Source organism: Pseudonaja textilis, chromosome 3 (assembly GCF_049901715.1).
Source record: "Pseudonaja textilis isolate UNSWEBS1 chromosome 3, rPseTex1.2, whole genome shotgun sequence".
In the NCBI taxonomy this organism is placed as follows: domain Eukaryota; kingdom Metazoa; phylum Chordata; class Lepidosauria; order Squamata; family Elapidae; genus Pseudonaja; species Pseudonaja textilis.
The window spans coordinates 66017176-66041209 of NC_141992.1; the positions used below are offsets into that span (position 1 = coordinate 66017176).

The 24034-nt window shown below is 34.9% G+C and overlaps 1 protein-coding gene across 1 annotated transcript in view; it reads left to right on the plus strand.

The window, feature by feature from the left end:
- The window catches only part of PATJ (PATJ crumbs cell polarity complex component), a 137384-nt gene that overhangs the window by 67936 nt on the left and 45414 nt on the right, over window positions 1-24034 (plus strand). Inside the window, exons 18-27 of the mRNA XM_087930370.1 lie at window positions 1513-1722; window positions 5064-5180; window positions 5648-6016; window positions 6384-6462; window positions 7501-7633; window positions 8384-8455; window positions 10134-10311; window positions 11258-11368; window positions 11608-11676; window positions 19679-19799. Of these exons, the coding sequence (XP_087786496.1) occupies window positions 1513-1722; window positions 5064-5180; window positions 5648-6016; window positions 6384-6462; window positions 7501-7633; window positions 8384-8455; window positions 10134-10311; window positions 11258-11368; window positions 11608-11676; window positions 19679-19799 (1459 nt within the window). The remainder of the gene's footprint in view (window positions 1-1512; window positions 1723-5063; window positions 5181-5647; window positions 6017-6383; window positions 6463-7500; window positions 7634-8383; window positions 8456-10133; window positions 10312-11257; window positions 11369-11607; window positions 11677-19678; window positions 19800-24034) is intronic.

The window sequence follows — 24034 nt, forward strand, 5'->3', positions numbered from 1 at the left end:
TAGTCCTAGGTCAGTGCTAACAATCTGGAGCTAAATTGGCCTATAATCTGATTCCACTGCTTATAATAGTGGAATCCATGCCCAGCTTCAACCAGCATCTCCTTGGGTGGCTTTGGTCAAAATTGTTTTCAGCTCAGGCTAATTTACAGGATTATTTTACTGGGTGAAGTTGGAATGGGAAAAGCACAATTTTCTGAAGGAAAGGTGACATACACATATAATAAAGTAATTGCTTTGCATATTCCAATTCTCAAGATGGTTCAGATCTCGATCTTAAATAAAAAAAAATAACAAGGGAAACAACAGGGTTATCAAGACAAACTCATTATCATGGGATTATAATAGGACCCAATGAAGACTCTTGGACATTCATTTACATTTGTTGCTGCTTCATATTTATTGGAAGGGATGGCAAGAGGTACACTGAACCAACAAATTTCTGTAGAGCCCTAATGGTAGATTTAGAAGAATGGGTGCAAACTGAATTGGGTTTGGAGATCTCATGAAAGACAACAGAAGAGGAACAAGCTGCCTAAATCTTGAAAGCTAAAACCAAATTGAACCTCAGTGACCAGAATTCGAAGCAACGCCCTCCGAGACGGTAGTGTAGACAGTTTTTCTGATGTTAGCAAGCTGAAGAAGGATGACTTACTCACTTTTGTTTCCTGCCACTTGATAATAATTGTCTCTAATGAAAACCATTGGGCTATGAAAATCAACGGGGAGCATATAAGAAGATAAAAAAAACATCATCTCTTTATATCCATCCAAATTGCCAGGCCTAGCATCTGTTTTGTTCTTTGCAGTAGAAGGGGTCACTTTGAATAGTTAAGACCTCAGCTGCTTCTGTTCTCTTTAAATAACTGAAATGGGAATAAAGCTCCTTCTTTTATTACTTCAATAAAAGCTTTTAAAGTCTCTTGACCTAAAATCTCTTGTTCTGATGTAAGAGAGGAGTTGCGTGAAATAAGGATAAAGTATGGATTACAGTGCATTTAGAATTGCATGTTTCTATATCATGTAATCACTACTTTGCTTTCTTTATTTTTCAGCTAGAAAGTGCTCAAAAATCTCAGCTTTTATGTGTCAGTGTCTGAATGAAGATATATAAAAATATATGAAAATTGAAAGACTGCAGTACCCAAAAAGTCTGAGCTAGTTAACTATTACGAGTAATCCTCTAAATACTTGAACGGTTATACTGTGGTCTGATCATCATCATGATATTCTACTGCTACCTTATTAAGCTGTTCACATTCAGTTCAGTTTGGTGTAATCACATTTACCAATTCAAGCACATTTTGGCAGTCTTACGCGAGCCTTTTCCTCCTTCCTTAACATCCTTTATCAATTTGGCTTGGTGCGCTTTTTATAGTTTTATAACATTATAGCATCCTCAAGGCAAGGTGGTAGCAGAATATTTTGCAGATGAATGAACATGTGTAGCTGGGAACTTGAAATGACATTTCTACAAAAGTAGATTTTTCATCTTCTTGTTTGCCTGCTTTTCAGGATCCCTTAGATCCAACAAAGACCGCATTTGTCATCAGTTCCCTTGTGCCATGTGGAGTGGCTGAACGTGGTGGTGCCCTCTTCCCTGGTGACCGCTTAGTCTCTGTAAATGATATGTGTTTGCATAATATTGGTCTAGAAGAAGCTGTAGAAGTTCTAAAATCTGTACCACCTGGTGAAGTTCATCTTGGAATCTGCAAACCTTTGGTGGTAAGCGACATTAAATGTATGTTTTATAACTTGTATTTTCCAATTCAGTAATGGTTAACACTTGAGCGAAAGGTCACCAGGATTTTAATGCAAGCAAAATATATTTGCCATAAATTCTTTGAATGATTTATCCTCTTTCTGAGTTTTGCCATGATTGGAGGTCCAGATGTTGTATGCTAAAGAAACAGGAACATTTAGTCTTGGAGAAATGACAGCCTCCTTTTTTTTTTAATCTCCTTTTTACTTCAAATTTATATCCCAGTGTTTTGCCTTAATGGATTCTTGAAATAGTTTTGTATCACTTAAAACAAAGATATACATTTACAGTTGGATTAAAATAGTAATTTGTAGAACAAAACCAATAGCAGCCATTTAATAAAACATCAGAGATCACACTAGAAGCAATTAACATTGTGGAATGATTAAAGAAAAGAGTGAATGCAACTGTTGAGAGGTTTCTTAGTTTGCAGTAATCTATGCTACTGTGGAGAGAGCGATGACTCAAGGGCTGACAACTCAGGTTTGAGATTCGAGTGCTGTGCAATGGGATGAACACCCATTACTTGCCCCAGGGTCCTGCCCACCTAGCAGTTCGAAAACATGCAAATGTGAGTAGATAAATAGGTACCACTTCAGTGGGAATTCCTGCATTCCGTGCATCTCGGCATATAGTCATGCTGGCCACATGACCATGGAAAGGGTGTCCAGGCAATACTGGCTCCCTCGGTTAAGAAACAGAGATGAGCTCTGACTCCTAGACTCAGACACAATTGGGAAAACTTCTACCTTTACCTTTACGCTACTGTGATTTAAATAAAATTAAAATTCATATATGTGTACAATATTAAGGATATCCATTGCACATATATGTGTACAATATTACGTGTATTCATTACACACATGTATATGTGTTCATTATTAAGGGTATTCATTGCACATGAAAAAACAAAATTTAAGCATACAGATGCATGGTAAATCTATCCAAAATCTACAGTTTGGTAATAGTTTTACAAGTACCATCCAATGCTACAAAAAATGTGCAAGTTCTTTAGAACTTTTCATTAGCCTAGATGTATCAAAATCATTTGCCTATTGTTCAGAATTTTAAAATAGTTTCAGGGAGGAACATACAGACTGAATACATTGGCCACTAGACGCAATATACCTTTCAGGTTCTATGTAGCATTCTAATTAATAAAAGGTACAATTTTATCTACCATTCATTCTAAGACAAAGAGAACTCTTCAGTTAACCATACGCTAAGACCGTAGGATCTGGAAAAAAGCAGTAATAAAAAGAAATATGATAGTCATTACCTTGGCAAAGCAAGATATTAAGTCAACTGCTTCTGGCTACCTAAATCAAATCAAGTTTTTACTACAGGCTTACAGTCAGAAAAATTACCTAAAATGTATAGAGCAGGGCCATTTTTATTGTCCTGTAAGTATTAGGCAATTAATGATTTTTTGATATAGTTGTAAAAGAAAACACACATTTATTTATATACATGCTTACAAACTAAATATAATAATCAGAGTATGATTAGCTATAGAATGGCCTGTACTTTGACGAGTCCAAACAACCCAGCAGCCCCAGAATGAAAAACAGCACACAATATAAAGACTGCAACAACCACTACATAGGAGAAACAGGTAGAAGACTAGCAGAACACAATGAAATCTCTTTAATTTCACAACATATGGACAGACTGAACCATAATTTCAACTCGGAAACTGACTACCCTAGTCCAAAAACTCCAGAGAGCTCCTAGCAGCCTAGCACTGGGACTAATTGGCCATCAATAGACAGAGACATAAACAACAACTGCATATTGTGCGAAAGAGACAAACAACAAGCTAAAAAGGGAACAAAAAGACCAAACACTTACCCACCATCAATCAACACCCAGATGAGATAGATTAACACCAAGATTAACATCAGACCAACAATCAAGAAGTAAACAATACGCCAATCAAGAAACTGCCAGCAAGCTAACGGTAGACCCCTTCCACCAATGCTGACTGGGCAATCCATTAGCATATAATATGAGAGCTAACCATACTCCTTACTAGCTGATGATGTTATCTAGTTTGGTTAATAAAATGTCTGCAAGAAAACAAACAAGCTCAGAGAGCACCAAGGACCAACCCTGAGCTACAAATATTCTCCTTTATTGGATTCTACTTTATTTATTAAATTCATTTGCCAATCATTTATTTGCAATGTTTGCAAGGCATACATTGCCACAATTTATCATAATCCTAATTGAGTGGAAACTTCATTTGATACATAAAAATGCAAACATTATGCAACTTTCAAAGTGTAAGGCTGTTTAAACTATGTTGTTCTTTCATGGGTCCGTAGTGGTTTCTATTTAATTATCACAACTTAGCTGTGGAGTTTTTATAGCCTCAGATATTCTTAGGTAATTCACTAGTCCCAAAACCTTAAAACATTTAATTAAAAAGTTAAAACTCTGCTAAAATATGCTACTTGAGCCAGTGGAAAGTGTAGATAATGATGAGCTAGGAAACTGCCCTGCTGTTTTTGTTAACTTTATTAATATAGGAATTTGGGGGCAGAAGTAATATAAAGGAGACAAAATAAATTAATGTACCATAAGGATTTGGGTATAATTTTATATTGCCCATATGTTTGGCTTATTTAGAATCTAACAGTTCTTTCCACATTTCCTCCGTATTTCTTGTATTATATATTTCTTCTTAGGACTGACTACAGGTAATCCGCGACTTACAACCACAATTGATCCCAAAATTTCTGTTCTTAAGTGAGTTTTGCCCCATTTTATGACCTTTCTTGCCTCAGTTGTTAAGTGAATCACTGCAGTTGATAAGTTAATAGCCCAGTTGTTAAGTGAATCTGGCTTCCCTATTGACTTTGCTTGTCAGAAGGTTGCAAAAGGGGATCAAATGATCTTGGGCACAATAACGGTCATCAGTGTGAACCAGTTGCCAAACCTCTGAATTTTGAACACATGATCATGCGAGGGTGCCCAAGTTGTAACTGTGAAAATGACCATAAGTCAGTTTCGTCAGTGCTGTTGTAACTTTGAACGGTCACTAAATGAACTCTTGTTAAGTCAAGGACTACCTGTATTAACTTTCCATTTTACTTTCTGCACTTCTTTGGAATAGCCTCCTCCCTACAACAGGAATGAGGAGGAATTCTGGAGGTTCAAGCCCACAAGTGGTAAAGGGATCAAAGTTGTCCATCCCTGCTCTACAAGCTACTTTGTCCACAAGTTGCTTTCTTGGTTTGTCTTCTCTTTTTTAAAAGTTGGGGTTTGATATTTTCCTGAACAGTGACTTTCTTTTTTTAAGGGAGAAAATAAACATAATGGGACTTCTTCTGTGAAACCCGAGAGACTTAACAGAAGTTCAGTATCTCAAGAATCAATCAATAATATTGAGTCATCAATCCTCCTTGCAGCTCCAAAGGTTTTCTATTGATTTATATTGCTGTTACGATAACATTTGTCCTATGTAAAGACTTTTTCAGAATGAAAGTTGAATTGAGATATATTAAATGTTTGTTTGAATTAGTTGTGGTCTTTCCTAAGATGTACCACTCTGTAAATCTAGATGGGAAGAATGTTTCTACAGGTGTTTCTTCCGGGGTGGACAGGTTTGTTTGTCTTGGCAAAAGTTGGCAACTTGAAAATTCATTAATAGAATAATGCCAGTAGGTAGTCTCATTTTTTAAAGTGTGAAATTATGTTTATAAATTAATGTTTTTTTAAAAAATTAAGGAAATGTTTTTGAGATCTGGCACCTTCTTGGAGCAGAATTTGTCTTTCTACCTATCTGCCTGCCTCTATCTATCTATCTATCTATCTATCTATCTATCTATCTATCTATCTATCTATCTATCTACTATTAATTGCTCTGGTTTGATGTTTGTGTAGGACTTCAGAAATGAATCTGAAGAAGAACTTGTTGATGAGCCCATCCTGGGAGAGCTTGTTGATGAGCCAAACTTGGATGTGGGGAGACAGTTTCAACTTATGCAGAGCAAAACAGATGTTGATCAGGAATCCTGGGAAATGCATGAGATTTTGAACCCCATGGAAGAATATCTTGGTGAAGAACGAGAGATGTTAGTGGATGAAGTGTATGATGTAGATCAAGATTATGGAAGAGGTCCGTCAATAAATATGAGGGAAATATCTTCATCTCCTGTGGTGGACATTGCAACTGAAGGACATTGGATCGAAGAATTAGACAGTACTAAAATGATAGAACTGAATCCTACAAACAATCTTAATACTGAAGAGGTATTTACTGATATATACTGTAAAAAAAATATGTATTTATGTATGTATGTATGCATGTATGTATGTAAAGAATAAATGGTATTGTGATGTCATAAATTCAGTGCAATCATTAGTGTTCTCTTAATTATAATACTTTAAAATTCAGTACCTAAATAGTTTGAGGATCATTAATGATATTCAGGTGCTTTCTCTAGATACCATTAGCATAATACTTAAAGAATCCATAACAAATTTTGGAAAGCAGGGTTTAATGAATGATATGTCAGCTTTTAAAACCCAGCTTCTGTTAAACTCATTTTTGTTACTGATAGCATAGGGCTAAGTTAATGACTTTCAATTCTGAATTGCCTTTATTTTTCTATTGAAGAATGAAGAAAAGAGTACTAATAATTCACTATTCCATGGTGTTTCAGTGGAGTGCAGCCAAGAAAAGCCTATGTTGGATGGTAAGTGAGATGAGCAAGTATTCAGAATAAATAAATATATTTCTGAGCCAAAATTATCTATGAAACATCAAGAGTTAGCTGGAGTTTAGTCTAAATATGGCTCTCAAAAGGTATCTAAAACAGGTATCTAAAAAAGGGATAAATCTGGGTCTCAAAAGATACCTAAAACATTTCAGAATTTGGGTATAATAGATGTATAAGGGTATGTCATTGTGGATAAAACCTGCATAAGTCCCAGTTGACAATCTATTATATGGCCAGAGACAGCTTACTTCCAAATTATAGTTACCTATAAGACAGATGTGATTGAAGTTGTTTTATGAAGTTTTAAAGATCTTATATGTCTAATACCAACACATTTAAATTGTGGAGAACAGACTGTCTTCCAATGACGTCTGCACTGCTTGTAGCATGTAGAACAGTCTCAAGAACAGATTGACCACTAAAAGGTATACTGTACCAGTGTATGAAAACATAGATATTCACATATCTATATATCTATATCCATATTGACATCTATATTAGATAACCTATCTTAGAACAAGTTATGCAGAAAAAAAAGATTCCCAAATATTCCCAAATATTACAACTGTTCAAGAAGGACTGAGGGCTACAAGTACTATCCAATCCAATTCCCTTCATTTTAGAACAAGAAAATATTTGACCACAATGGTTCTGTTTATTAATTTTTAGCTTCAGCTTACCACCATTTAAACCTTTATTTATGATGCCAGTTGTTTAGTATACATTTCTGAAGTTAGATTGCGTGTGCAGTTCTCATTCTGTACACATCATCAAATCAATTATTTTAAGAATATTGAATTACTGGTATAATGAAAGAAATTCTAGAATTTGAAGGTTTTCTGCCTATCTCTTTGTGCTTTCTCTTGGAAAGTCTGTAGGGGAGATGTACCTTGAATTTAACTGCAGACAATTGCTGTTCTTATTACAATGGATGACTTGATTTTCTATGATTGAACAATAAAGGAAAGCTAGTCAAGTGAGAGCAGACAATAACAACAAATTTCTTCTTCTAAGGTATTGCAAACCAAAGTGACCCTAAAGAAGATCTATGCAGTGATGTTGATCATGAGAAATACAACATGAAAAATGAAGATATTGATCCTTCCAGCTCCCAAGATTCTGCGCTATGTAGAATAGTGCTGTCTAAGTATGAAGTGATGCTTACCTAAAAATATGTTGGTAACTTTGATTTACTGAAATAAGAGGAAGAACCTATGAGAAATCAGCAATGAGTTGTCAGTAATTAGAGTTTTAATATTCAACTCATTAAGTAGCTATTGGAGGCAAAGATAGGTATATTTATCTATTAGGGTCAAAAGTGTTACAAGATAAAGTAAGGTTCTGTCAAGTTAAGCTCAAATCATTGTTGCTATCTTGACCAAAATATGAAAGTGGTTTACCATTATTTTTAACAGGATATATTTTTTTAACTTGTAAGTCTATAGCCTTGGGATGTTCTATTGGTTTCCCATCTAAATACCAATTGGCTTTTTTAATAACATTTTTTAACTTCATGCAGATCAGCGTTTCTGAACATTAGCAACTTTAGGACATGTGAGCTTCATCTCCCAGAATTCCCCAGCTTGCATGAGAAGCCTTCTTTTCTTCTACTTCTTATAGCTAATGATGGTAGTGATGATCACTATGATACAATCTTGTCTTGCTACACACTGACACATATCAACTTCACTTAATTACCTTCCTTTCTGTAGAGATAGATTGTATACTTAATTAAGAGGACATTGCAGAGTATTTGTCTTTAATAAAGAGTTGGAAATGGTCCGTTTTCTTTAATGTTTATAGAAAGGCGGAGAAGCTTGAGGATTCTAGGGAATGTGCAAATTTGTTAATGGGATGCATGTATATAAACGTTGCATATTGTATCCATTTTCTTTAGTGAATTGCCTGAAAGAGAAGAAGGAGAAGGAGAAGAAACTCCAATTTTCAGTCACTGGGGACCCCCCCAAATGTATGTTGATAAATATTTTAGTATTTATTTTGCCTAAATAATAATTTGGGGCATTGATCATTAAGTATGGGAGAAGAGAAGTCGGGGCACTTTGCTTAATTATTGGGTATTTTATACCATCTGGGAAGAGTAGTGTGACAATAGTTCCTTGTAGTATACAAAAGGCAGAATTAATATTTATCAGGTGTTCTGCCGAATGACCTTATATCAGTTCCATTGATTTTTACATAATTTCTTGTAAGGCTGTGTGCAAAATGGAAAATGTTTTTATTTCAACTTTTGAAACATTCATACAGTATTTGGGATTGGGAAATTTGGAATATTTTAGTTGTTTCCGGTCTCAGCAAAAACAAAATCTGGACGGTTCTTACAGGGTGAAGAGGACAAAATTGATTTAGCTCACCCATTTTTTCCTTCCTTTATATGATATGGATACTGGCTCACCTCCTGATTTTCCCAGTAGCTTCCTTTCTTTACTTATTTGGAGTCAAGCAAATAGGTAGCAGCTAAAGGGAGGTAGGAAGAAGGAGATACTAATAGAGAATGGTTGGATGTGCCATGCTTGAACCCAAGAACAATGGAAGGGACAGCTGTGCAGCCAGCCAGTCCACCCCTGATTTTCCCAGCATCATCTTCTCTCTCTCTTCCTTGATTTTATGTCCAGTATATGTACCTGGCCCACTGACCTCCAAACTATCCTGAGCTACCCAGTCTCCATGCCTTTTTTATATTCTTCTCCCCCAAAACACATCTGCCTGAATCGTGGGCATGCCTAAACATTTATGTTTCTTTGTGGACATATTTGGATTGTCCCAAACTAGTTATTCTATGTATGAAAACTTCTACTATTGCCTGACTTTGATGCAATGAATTATCCAGTTTATGTTGTAGCATATGTATTCTATTAGCTGACTTGCATGATATGCATTGATTCTTATTAGTAGCTCTTTCAATTCAGAAAAGTGTATGTCTTTAAAAAAGAAATGCTTAAATTTGAGTACTTTCTAGTAAAATCCAAGAGCTGTAGCATTTGCTGTAAAAATGTTAGTAAAGTTGAAGTTATTTCTTCACAAACAGCTTGTAGAATGCTTATTTCCTTTTATTTTATTATCACATTAAACAAATATAATATAATATGATTTGAAACCGAAAAGGAATAATTAAGGAAGCTAACTGCATTATCCAGTCATTGTAATGTGATTTTTCTGACAGTACATAGAATTGATACATTCATATAACACAGATAATAAGCATCACTCTTTTTCACAACAGTACAGTTCTTGAAATTCACATATGAAAATGGTATGTTTCATTTTAATAAGGATAGATTACATGGGGCTGGGTGACATTTGGTGTTCGTGACTGTATTTATTAGTGTATTGAAAGGCATGGACGAGAGTGAAGGAAATTAACATTAAAAGCAGGCATAGAGATCAGATGTTATGACTTATTTTTATTTTTCTAAAACTTTAAAAGAAATTGGATCTCAAAATGGAATTAATTCAGGAAAGACAGAAATGAAGGGCGCAGGTATCATGCAATCTGCAGCAGTGGTCCACTCACATTGTGGTCTACCTTACAACAAACCAGAAGCATTGGGTTTCTATAAGGTTACAGATTTTAGCAAAAACCATGAAGCTCCAATGTCTTATATTCACAGCTTTCTTTCTCCATACAGAATTGAAATTTTCCGGGAGCCCCATGTTCCTCTTGGCATCAGTATTGTTGGTGGGCATACAGTTATAAAACGCCTGAAGAATGGAGAAGAGCTTAAAGGAATATTTATCAAGCAGGTTTTAGAAGACAGCCCTGCTGGAAGAACAAAAGCTCTCAAAACAGGAGATAAAATACTTGAAGTAAGTTCAGAGTTCTTTAAAAGACTGTAGTTGTCTGCATCTGCCTGCTTGAACAGGCTTAATTTTTACAGAGGTTATATTGACTACAAATTACAGATTTAGTAATTAGTAGATATTTGCAGCCTAACTTTAGCTCTTTATCTTATGTGTGAATACAAAATAATGATCATGTAAGATGTAATCGTGCCATTTGAATTTACTGTTCTTTTTATTTTTATTTTTTGAGTGGTCTGGTCCTTATACTGTACAGAGAACTGCAGATGCCACTTATCTACATGAGAAGAGATTAATACCTTCTACTAGAAGCGCATGCATAAATAAAGAATTTTTATTTTTGACTTATTGATGACAAGGAGACTAGAAATTCATGGGGAATTTCTCTTGGGGGATCTTGTAATGGAAGGCTTCCTGAAAAGAAGTTTATTTCCCATCAGTTATCAGGATTTCTCTGTGGAGTGGTGCAGTCAAGAGGACAGTATCTTAAAGCCAAAACAGTCAGAGAATAACAGGAAATGCTACTGCTGTCAAAACTTATGCAACATTAGGAAACCAAATATGCATGAACATAAAGCAAAACGATCAGCTTGAAATAGAAGTTTATTAAGCTCACTAAGGAAAATTGATTCAATGTACTTCCACAGCTTCATGAGTTGAATGAACAAACCCAGTGTTATTTTTAAAATGTCCAGGAATTCAATGTTTTTATAACTGTTTAATTTTTTTATTGATCAAATTGAAGTGTTGCTTCAATTGTATCTAGACAGTAGTCTTTGCTATTGATTAGATGTTAGGTTGATGTTGTGAGTAATCGTATACAGTAGATAGCACTATATCTATTATATTAGTAAACCCTTTTGGGGTTTTTATTCAGGTTTTTCAGCTGACAGATCTTTTTCCAGGATTTGGAACAGAAGAAGTAAATCTAAATGAGTTCATTTCTCTGCAGGTATCTGGAACAGACCTACAAAATGCTACTCATGAAGAAGCTGTGGAAGCTATTAAAAATGCAGGCAACCCCATTGTTTTTGTGGTGCAAAGTCTGTCAACTCTTCCAAGGGTAAGATATCTACACTCATTTATTTTCTAAAACTTAATTTAGATGGAGAATGGATTTCAACTTGTGAGAGAGGAAAAAAATGAAGGGAATCAGTTTGTATCTAGACAACTCTATTTCTTAGAAATAGTTTTTTGTTGGCTTTCTTTTCATTTTTCTCTTTCTCTTCATTTTGATTCATTCACAAAAAAAAATTTCTGTTCGGATACATTCATTCATTCAATCATATTTGCTTTTTGTAGATAGTTTCAGTAATAAACCCCAAGAAAAAGAAAGATGACAAAGATCAGGACACAGAAGAAACTGAAAAGGTAGGTGCAGTCTCACTTTCCAAAACCAGATTCATAAAATAAGTTATCATTTTAAAACAATCCAAGATGGTTTTAAATGGAAGAAGGCAAATAATATTTGAACTTACATAGTAGACTTTCTGATGTGTTTTAAAAAGACGTGTTTTAAAATTTACTTCTAATTGCCCTTAATCTTTATATGTAAACAATTGAATAACATTAGAAGCAATAACAACTGTAATAAAGAGGAAATAGATCACCTGTGAGTGAACTAAAAATAATAAAGAATTATAAAGCCAACAGGTATCTGTTTAGAAGTAAGTGTCAATTAGTTCATTGGAGCTTGTTTCCTTGTTAAGTAGGTTAGAATGAAACAAACCTCTTTGTAAAGGATTTTCTAGAAATAGTCCACATCTAAAATAGATATAATCTAAATGTTCTAGAGTGGTCCAATCTGGAAATGGAACCATTCTAAACTTTCCTAATCATTCACATAAGGAAAGTAAAAACATTGGTTTTGTAATAAAGCTTTTATTAAGAATTTTAATTACAATAGTAAAAACTGATATAAACTATACTTAGAGAAAGCTGAATGAAAAGAAAAAATAGATAGCAATATGAGGAAAAAAGAAAATATAAAAACAGAATATATATATATATATATATATATATATATATATATATATATATATATATATATATATATATAAAATTTATTTGTTTTCTTAAGTTTTCGCTGGTACTTACATGTATGGCATTCGTCTTTGCTAGGTATTTTCCCACGTCATAGTAGCTGTGCTTTTAAAGTTGTGCGACGTTTCAGCAGAATCTCATCTGCCTTACAGAAGCCTGATGATGGCAGATGAGATTCTGCTGAAACGCGCTACAACTTTAAAAGCACAGCTACTATGACGGGAAAATACCTAGCAAAGACGAATGCCATACATATATATATATATGCAGGTCTTGGCGTGTTCGGGTCTACACACACACACACACACACACACACACACACACACACACACACACACACATATATATATATATATATATATATATATATATATATATATATATATATAAAAATATATAAAATGTGATTTCCAACTTTCATCACAATAATAAACAAATTTAATAATTCTTCATTCTCCTTTAAGGTTAAACAGATATCTCTTCCTCCGTATCCTGTCCATTATCTGTAAGCAAAACTATAAAACATCTACTTTTCAATCCTTATGTCAGCAAAAATCAGGTGTGAAAGACCAGATCTACACATGAACATTTAATTAAACTGATTTATTGCTAATAAAACCCTGTGCATAAGAATCTTCTCAACTAATTGTTGACACATGCTTAGTTAGATAAGGGTCAATGGCACTCAAGGGAAGTGGGACTTAGTTATCTTATGGCTACTTAAAAGATTCTAAGGGATTTATTCTGCTAGCTCTTCTACAAAAAAAGTCCATGAAAAGTTGCTAAAACATTGCTAAATAAATAAATACCATTTTAATTTTGATCAAATAAATCAATTTTATATTTTTCCTTTTACTTGTAAAAATCTTAAATCTTTGATTCAATCAAATATTATCACATGAATTTATTTCTCTTCAATTCTTTTTTATCCCATTGCACAGGCCTCTTTTGTAGATCCAAAAGGAAAAACATTGCAAGTCATTCTCTTGGTATATCATTTATATTTCCATTTTAATTTTAAAAACTTCAGCCAGTTCCTTTTGTATATCTAGTAAATTGTCCTTATCCAAATCATTCTCTTCATCTGTATTTGTAGTTGCAGATTCTGTACTTTAGCTTATCAGATAGAATTTGTTACCCATATTTCAATCCTTCATTAACATCTTTTAGACACAACCTATCCATAGAAACAGATACCTTTAGTGATAGTGCTGATACTAAAGTTACTAACTTCCAGCTCCATTCTTCAAAAATCTCTTTTAATATTTATGGTATTATAACATTTTTGTCATTTTGAAAGTCCTAGTATTAACCGAGCCAGATATGCTTTTTTTTCCTACCACTTAAAATATTTAGTCACCACTATGGTCCAGTTTCTAAAATAATCACTCATCTTTTGTCATGACTTGCAACAAGCAGAATAGCAAGAAGTCCTTCAAGAAGTTATTTTTATAGTTAATTCCAAAATCTTATAAGTCAATATTCCAAATTTATCTTGATCTTTAATTGTTGGGGGGCAATATGTTGACTCTTTAAACTGCTTAGAGAGGACTGTAAAGCACTATAAAGTGGTATATAAGTCTAAATGCTAATGCTGTTTAATCTATTTGTACCTTTCTTAGATCAAAATCTGATTTAGCTTTTACTGCTTGTTTCATATTCCTTAAGTTCTTAGGCTTGTAATTAGTATTCAACTCTTGTTCAGAGTTGAAGATAAACTCACTCAATTAAGACTTCAAATCTGTCTTTATGAAGAACTCTAACATCTTCAAAATAGTTAATAGGCAATTTCTGGAAGTGACTAAACAGTAAAGTTTGTAAACTTAGTGTCCTTTAAAAGGCTCCACTGAGGTTTTGAGCAAAATGGCTGTTCTCACCATCTCCCAGCAGTCAAACTCATGGAAAAAAGTAACAGCCATCCAGAGCACATATGGGTGATCTTCTGTCTTCTTATCCAGAGAAGTTGCCAGGAACCAGTCTACTCACAAGTTCCTTGATTTTTGCCACCGTCATTGGCTCTGCTTTTGCAGAGCAATCCATCAATTCACCATTCTTCCCACCAAAAGTAAAAACAAATTGTGAGGTGACATGATTGTTGACTGATTGTTGATAGATAATCACTTTTCTTCAACTGATTGATAGAATTGATTGATTGATGATAGATAATCACTTTTCTTCAACAAGGCTATGAGGATCTCTCTTGACTCTCCATAAGAAAATTAATGTAGGCTAGGATGAACTTTTAGAGCTCTTGGTTTTCCTTAAAAAATATGGAAATTATTACTTTCGTGGTATATGAAATGAAAAGTGCTTGCTATTCGGATGAATGTGTCCAGCTTGTATGTCTAATTGGGAGCAGGGATGATTTAAACAGTCACATTTCATTTTTTTTCCGCCCTCTCTTTTTCTGTATTTTTAATTATCTTGCCTGATGCGGTGTTCTTGGGGATTTGAGAGCTTGCATACTAGTTTATAAATCTGTTCTAATAAATGTACTGCTGTAATATAGATTGGATAAGCTCTCCTTTCCCAAGTTTTTTTTAAATAACTTGAATAGTCCAGTCTTGGTCGAAATGATTGGAAAACCATTTCTGATTTTTAAACCAGTGTGCATTGATGGATGAAAATAAATAACATGTTTAAAATTGCTAGTGTCCTACCAGTAGTCCTTGACTTACAATTACAATTGAGACCACAATTTCTGTTGCTAAGACAAGTGAGTTTTAGTTCACTTGACAATCTTTCCAGCCACATTTGTTGTTGAATGAATCCCTGCAATTGTTAAGTTAGTAACATGGTTGCTAACCATGAATTGAATTTGGCTTCCCCATTGACTTCGCTTATCAGAAGGTTGCAAACCTGACCCTGGGACAGTGCAACCATCATAAATATGAGCCAGTTGCCAAGCATCTGAACTTTGGTTACATAGAGATGTACGGTGGTCATAAGTATGGAAAGGATCATAAGTCCCTTTTTTCAGTGCCATTATAATTTCAGTCACGAAACAAATGGATGTAAGTTGAGGACTACCTGTAATTAAAGGAGCTACTCTTCAACAGAGAACATTTTATCTTTCATATTTCTGGCAATAGGATCAACAGCAGTATTTTTCCATTCTAGGTGTCTGTGAAGTCAACCATAGACTTTTAAGTTGATGACTTTGCCTCCAAACTCTAGTTTTGCTGCAAACAAAATGGGCAATACAATGCATTTTACGAGGACGAACCATTAATACCAAAATGCATCTTTTTTTGTATTTGTATGTTTATGCCCAGAGAAACAGAGTACCATTCTCCCAAGATTTCTGAATCCTTTGGAGGAGTTATTTTTTGAGAATATGAAAACCTTGCTTTCTGTACCTCCTACAGAAGGAAAGTTAGGAGGAAGCAAGGAGTCTGCCAACATCTGCTACTTACTCAGAACTGCAGGTTGGAAAGTGGAGGCAAAAGTGTTAGGCAACAAACCTTATCCTCCATTCAAAAACCTGACAAATATAAATCTGGGCATTGGCTTCTTTTCTAATTTGTTTTTGTTTTCTAGTGTTTGTGTTACTCCATTTGAACTATCTTGAACTGCCTTCTGATCATGTTCTTTGAAAATATGTTTGCAAATAATTCAACCACTCTAATAGCAAGAAAGCTTTGATTATGCAAAATCTGTTGATTGTACCTTAATCCTTTGCATGATTTTCATTTGGGTAGGCTCCAATTGACTTTTAAGGACCTTCCACCTCCTCTAATCCAGTCTTCTCAAGATACTCATCCAGATGTCCTCGAGCAGGGGTGTCAAACTCATGTCGTCACGGCATCATCACATGACATATCATGACTTTTCCCCCCTTCACTAAATCGGTTGTGGATGTGGCCAGCACATGACGCATCCAGTCCACAGGCTGCGAGTTTGACAGCCCTGTCCTAGAGGATCCAAGGAAAAGTATTCTTACAATTCTCTGGATTTTTCTTTCTCTTTACAGAGTTTTGTCTGACAGACATATTTGTGAGTAGGTAGTCTTTAACTTATGACCAATTGTGCTCAAAATTTTGGTTGCTAAGCAAGACAATTGATAAGTGAGTTTTGTCTCATTTTAATGACTTTCCTTGTTAAGAGTTCTTAAAATACTAACATGGCTGTAAAGTGAACCTGGCTTCCCCATTGGCTTGTCAAACTCATAAAAGATGATTACATGACTCCGGGACACTATAACCATCATAAACATGAGCCAGTTGCCAAACATCACATGAGGATGCTGTAATGGTCCTAAGCATGAAAAATGGTCATAAATTTCATTTTTCAGTGTCATATTTCAAAGTGGTCACAAAACAAAAGGCTGTAATTATACTTCTATTCTTAAATGCTAAAAGTTGGACCTCAACCATTACTGCCTGTGGAAAGGTTTATCTCGGCACTTTGTTTTATGCCTCTTGTAGAGAAGTATCCTTTTTGGAATGGTTCAATGGTTAAAGACACTGAGCTTGTCAATTAGAAGGCTAACAGCCTAGTTTTGAGACCCAAGCGCTGCATAACAGGATGACCCCCCTTTCCTACCCTAGCTCCTGCCTATCTAGCAATTTGAAAGCATGCAAATGCAAGTAGATTAATAGGTACCACTTTGGTGGGAAGGTAGTGGCATTCCATGTGCCTTTGACATATATCCATGCTGACCATATGACCATGGAAAATATTTTTGGACAACACTGAGTCCTTCATCCAAGAAATGGAAATGAACATTGAACCCTAGAGTGGACAGGGGAACTTTTACCTTAAATGTTTATGTGGATTTCGTCAAGTTCAAGGTATATGTTTTAAGCTATAGATGTCCTTTTTCTTCTTCTTTAATGCTAATATTGTGGTGTCATCACAATAAGCTTCTTCTTACATCAGGAAGAGTGCTTATCACCCTGGAAGTAATTGACTACACGTTTTTGCAGGGAGGTTCTTCCCAAGGCACACATGCACATTCAGCCATTAATGGTATAAATACACCAATGGAAACTCACTCCTGGAGCTCTGCTACTGAGACTGTCTGTATGGAGGCCTCCATGAAGAAATTATTTATTTGTGTGTTTGTTGAAGAAATACCACTTGTCATTGAACTGGCTATATATTATGTCTCTGAAATAATTCAGACCATCAGCTAGATTTAACAGCCATTTCATTGTGAAAACAGTACTCAACAGATTTCCCACCGTGAATAAAACTCAAATACTGCTCTGCTCTGGGCAGAGATTGTACTCCTAAATTATACAGAATTTTGGCATTCGTAACATGGGCAAGTAGTTGTATGGGTATTGGTTCCTTTTCTACATAAATGATTTTATCCCTGAAGTACTAATAGTGAAAATGGGTGTTAAGTTCAAAAGCTAATGGAATACATGATTCTGGAAGTAATGATATCAAATATAAATAGGATGTCATTTCCCCCATCATATACCAGATAATGTTGGATTTGATCAGCTTGAAATGACAAATAGGGAAAATGTCATTAAAAGGGTGGTCCAATACATTATTGTGTAGATATTCCTCAATTGTCTATAGAATTATGTTCTGGCTGGGTAGGGTAAAATCTTGATTATGGCTGGGTGAAAGCATAGACAACATTTCCTGAAGAGGAAGCTGAGTCAGCAGAAGAATTAATTTTTCCTCTAGATTTAGTAGATTCAATGGATTTAAACAACACAGCATGTTCAGAGAAAGGCAACATAAAATAATCATCTTCATAGCGCATATGAAAATAGTATTCAGATAAAGGTTAAAGTGAAAACAAAACAGAGCTGTATCTAAACTGAGTGGATTGACTCATTGCAGATTAATCTTTATTGTGCTGAATAACAGCTGTTGCCACAGCAAGCCGCAACACAAGGCTGAAGTCAAAACAGGGTTAGGTCTGGTTCGCATTTAGATGGGAAACCAGAAGAAAATTGCAGCTGGACATTAGGCTGGGTAGTAAAATAATATCCAAGACCAAATTGGTTATATATGAGTTGTTCATAGACTATAATCACCAGAAAGATGACTGGCTGACTTTGGGCCAATCCCTCTCTTTCAGGCAACCTACCTCACAGGGTGGTTGTTGTGGGGAAAACAGAAGAAGAGAGGATTGTGTATGTTGCTGTCTTGAGTTATTTATAAAGTAATAATAAAAGGATATAAATAAATAATTGCATTTGATTTCAGTATGATAAAGCTTTTAACTTTTATCTTTAGAATTCATTAACCCATTTAATCTGTGGCTTTTCAGCTCCTAAACTTAGTGTTAATTGGGTTAGAGTGCAGATTGGTCTCCTCTGCTACCTAAATCATGGAAGCTTTTTAAAATTCTCTTTATTTTGATGCTATTCTTATCTTAACTGGATGAAATTTATTTTATCCTGATTTGCAATACCCTTTCAGTTTGAACTGCCTTTCCTTTTTATCGCCTATTGCAATTTTTCATTTTATTTCCATCTCACATTCAAAAGGCATGCTTTCAGAATAAATGTCAATTGTTCACATAAAACTGCAACTCCATATTTTAAAACATCTTTTTTTTACTGCCTTTACTGTAGTATTTTAGAAAAAATAATAATCCTTCTAAAAATGACATGCAAAATCATGGCTCATGACTCTCTGCCATATAAAGCTGCATTTTTCAAGCCATTTGTGTTGGTCTCGTGACATTTGGCACTCACTGTTTGTTTACTAAAATGCATTTGCCTTTAGCGATGTGATCGTAGTTGAGCGAATTCAGCCCTACAGGACAGCTCACAAATGACTGGAGCCTGAGAAACAGAGATGCTTGGTTGTGTCTACTGGAGTCCTCCAGTTCTCCTTCTTTAGGGTGATATGTATCACTATATGCACCATTATCGAAAATGCCTTTATTTATGCGAGGTAATGAGATTTTATTGTGAGTTTTATGATACATCACTCGTTAACCAGAGGTAATATTGAAAACAGCATAGTCTGTAATGTTTGATGGAGCTTTATAAGCTGGGTTTTTTTTTTTCATAAGTGCCTTGAAAGCTGTGTATTTATTTTATGAAGCATTCTGATCCTTGGTGAAAATTGTATTATTCCATTTATGTTGTCAGTTAAGCGCTGTATTATCATCATTGTTTTGGTATAAGGAGACATTAGCATCTTCGTATTCCTTGCTTCCAATGAGATAATATAAAATCAATCTTTTTTTTTTTTTTTTGATGTGGACAGAAATGTGAAAAGCCCAAAGTCTATGAAACTGGAAGCTTCTTTTGAAAACAGCATTTATAAACACCACATATGCAATGGATTCCTTATCAGAACTATCTGAAATTTATAGGCATAATATGAAAGGCTTTTTTTTTCTTTTTAGAAGAAAAGTGGAATTCCACCACCCATGAAATTTCCACCACCGTACAAAGCAGTAAGAACGTGCAGCTCGGATGATCCAGAAGAGGAAGAGGATGAAGAGGAAGAAAATGTTTTTACAGAGGGTAAATTATAAATTATTATTCAACCTGTTGGATTGCTACATTCAGAGTTGTTCTTTGGGGCTCTTACCTAAGGAAAAGTTGCTTGTGATCACCATATTTATACAATTGCATTTTTTGTCAGAATATTAGAATTTTGAATTCCGATGAGAAAGAATGCTGGAAAAGGCTTAAGAAATAAGAGGAAGTACCTCTTCCTACATAGTCCCTTGTTAAACTACCAAAAGATCTAGAGAATTATTACAATTGAATGGGGAAAAGTTCCTTAATGCCATAATATTCTAGACTCTTTCTTCAGGAAGTGTGGACAAAATTTAGTTAAGATAGAGATCATGAATATGCCATTTCTCAGTAAACTGTTTAACTATGCATAACCAGTGTTGAGGGTAAGTAGTTCTGGAACTACCAAGGTTCTTGAACCATAATCTTTTTTTACATGTGAATCATTTTGAAATTTCATGTTGTATTTTATATATTATGTAAAATATGTTATATATAACATTTATATATTCCATATGAATATGTAAATAAAATATTTCTATAATGTATTTATGAGGTTAATAGTTTCTCCAACTCATGTGATCACTATTTTTAAACCACCACCACCCAGTTAGCTTAAGTCAATGGAGAAACCAGATCCACTTAACAACCATGTTATTAACCTGACAACTGTGGCAAGAAAGTCAGTAAAATGGAACAAAATTCACTTTACAACTGTCTTGCGTAGCAATAGAAATTTTTGGACTTACTTGTGGTTGTAAGTTGAGGACTATGTGTACATAACAGAATAAGTTGGAAGGACCTTAGAGAGCTTCTACTCCAACTCGCTGCTCCAGCAGAAGGCTCTACACCACTTCAGACAAATGTTTGTCAAATCTCTTCTTAACAACCTCCAGAACAGAACATCCACAACTTCTGAAAGCAAGCATTCCACTGATTGATTTTTCTAAATGTCAGGAAATTTCTTCTTATTTTTAGGTTGATTCCCTCCTTGAGTAGTTTGCATCTTCTTACATAGTCCTTTTTTAAGCTACCAAAAGATCTGAAGAAAATTACCAATCTGAATAGCTTTAAAAGGAATTAAATTACTTAACTTTCTAAACTCTTTTTCTTGGAGAAATCCTTGAAATAATTATCAGATCTCAGATCCTTGCCTTAAAAAATTTCCCAAAAATATGAAAATTTCACAATACAGTTTCTGTCTACACAATCAGAATTTTATAACATTTGCAACAATGGCAATGTGGGTGCTTGGAACTAAGTTGTGGCACATAATAATTACTATCAATGCAAAACTAAATATTGCTTTTTAAACTTTGGGCATCATGGCATTGTGTGGTGCACAAAGTTTAAAAAGTGGTGTTTCTCTCTTGGTTTATTGGTTACAATTTCTCATGGAACCCCTAGCAATCTCTTTGAGAGTCCTTGTGTAATTGAGAAGGCTGGTTATTGAGGATTAAACTGCAGTAGCTAGTAATAGTTGTATAATATTTCCAGTATCAAAAAACAGCATGTCTGTAATAGAAGAGAATATTTGTAGGTCAGGGTAAACTATGGAGTTTTTGGTGCTTGAGCTTTGTTGTTTTCTTGCAGACATTTCATTACCCAACTAGGTAACATCATTGATCATATTACTATCTGGATAGTGAAACATCTGCAAGAAAACAGTGTTCAGAGAGTATCAAAGACCCCCAAGCATGTCTCTGAATATCACTTGCTTGTGTGTATTAGAGAGGAGTGACTCTGTTTGCTTTTAAGTAAAGTTATTTAAGGCACATGTTTACTCTTCATAGTTTATGAATCAGTTTGCAAAATGAACAGTTGAAGTCACAAAACAGTGAATCTATTTCTGTTTGCCTTTTTCCTTAATTTTCTGCCCAATTTTAATCTAAAGTTTCTATTACACAATTAAAACAACAGATTCATTTCAGGAAAAATGCAAGCCAAATTAATTGGCAATACCAGCAAAAAGAGTTGTGTGGTTTCTTATTGATCACAATGGGAATGTAACATTGGCTTTTAGTCTGATCCAGCATGGTTCTAAAGTTAAAATGCTGCCTTTCCAATAGATGTCACTGCAGTCATTAACAATGGTGTTAGATTTTCTTACTGTATCAGAAAACATTTCGATCCACCAAACAAAATGACAATCAAGGAGCTTTTAATTGGGATGCTATAACACGTCCTTTAATGTTTTTGAATCTTGTTCTGAAATTAGCTTTCCTACATGATATTTCTTAAAAGATAATGGATTGTTGCTATACATTATCATGCATATCTGGGTACAGATTTCCTCCTTTGTACAGATTTTAAACCTATTGGTTCAGTACTCAAATACTGAAAATGCATTTGAGTGTAAGAAATGTGAGTGTAATAATGTCTGAGAATGATTGTAACCCGTAATTTTTCATTGGCTCTGCCATTGCATTGAACAGATGTTGCAGATGTGGCTTTCTGCAGGCATATTACAAAAGATGTGCTTTCTAAATGGAAAGAATGTTAAGTTTAGTGAGTAAATATTGACGATTGATTCATGCCAACTTCCTACTCAGCATTCTTGTGATTTTTATTTAATTGCTATATAAAATAAATAATTTTAAATATTTCCTTACTGTTTACTGAAGAGGCATTAAATGGATTAGCATCTGGTTGGCAATGATAAGGATTTAAAGCAGACAGTTTCCCTGAAGATATAAACATAATCCCACGCTGCAGCTCTGATCAAGGGAAAGGTAAAATATAATACTTAGTCAGCTCTGCTGGGCTGGCAAGCACTCTCTGATTATTAGAATCAGAAACAGGCATTTATACATATGTGTGTGTGTGTGTGTGTGTGCACCTGAGTGGATGTTGCAAACCATTTATCTGCAATTAAGAGTGGGTCATTAAGAATCAAATCAGCTGGGCTCTCAATCAAGAAAAAGGGCAGTGTTGTTTCAAAATGATTTCTGTTTCAGAAGGGGGATGCTAGTTGAATCGTAGTGATTTCCAGCAATGCAACAACAATACAGCAGCAGTAGCAACAGCACTGGAGCCTCGGTGGGTCAGAGATGGGAGACCAGCAATTTCTCTAGTTGTGCTTGCAGGCTTGCTGAGGGATGTAACTCTTTGCTTGTGGGCAAGATTGAAATTAATTGCGATCGGTCACATATCATAGTGGAAAGAAAACTGACAGATTGCCCTTAAGGCAAGGGAAATCTCTCAAGCAGGCCCAAGGTCGTCAGAAGAAAGACAAAGCTCCGATTCTCTCTGTGTGTTGTGTGGTGAGGATTGGAGCTGCTCACAGCATTTGAATGTTTGTGCGGAATGCAGATACCTACAATTGTGTTCTAATGCAGCAATGGTGCTAGGGGGTTTCCCAGGTATGTATTAAAGCATCCACGAATGCATTCTACTTTTTTTTTTTTTTAACATTGCCTGCTTTCAGCATCTAATGATGAGTGAAAACGAAACACGAACTGGATGTGGCATTCTTTCTCCTGTTTGAGTTATTTGCATGTCGGAAGAGTTGCTGGTTAGGTGAATTCTGCTTTTAAGAAGACACCAGCTAAGTTTAAGTTGGAAACCGTTAATGGAATGTACTGAACGGCTGTGAAGCTGATAGCATCAGTTAATTGTTGCGTTTGCTTAAAATAATATAACTTAATTATTCTTAACGTTATTGGAATGGAATGCAGAAACAGATGTGGTTGCCTTACACTACGTCTCGGAAGGCAATAGGGAAATGTTTAGCATGTGATAAGAAGCTGCTGTTGAAATTTTGTTCAGCATTTTTATTCTGTAGGGGTAGCAGAATGTAAGTGTCAAAGGAAAACATGCTCTTCTTCACAAAGAGTGATAATAATGTTACTGTATTGCTTGCTTGCTCTGAACTGGGATAGAAAATCTGAATGTAAATCAAGTATTGGGGGAAAATTGTGTCTGCATGTATACATACATAGAACACCAGTTCTGAACTGCAATAGTCCAGATGACCAACAGTTGACAGCAAAGAATTACAGTTTTTAATATTTCTTTGCTGCCTTCTGGTTTTTTGCTTTTTGATATCCTAATCCAAGTGCACTCATACGTACATACATCAGGAATATGAATCCGGTGAAAATCTTTAATTATTGATGACAGTGATTGTTTACTTGCACCTTTATACTTTACATTCTGAGTTAGAAATGTAAAACTTTATAAGGCTCTAGACAAGTAGGGAATTGGGGCAAAGGATTTTTTAGTGAGCCTACCACTTT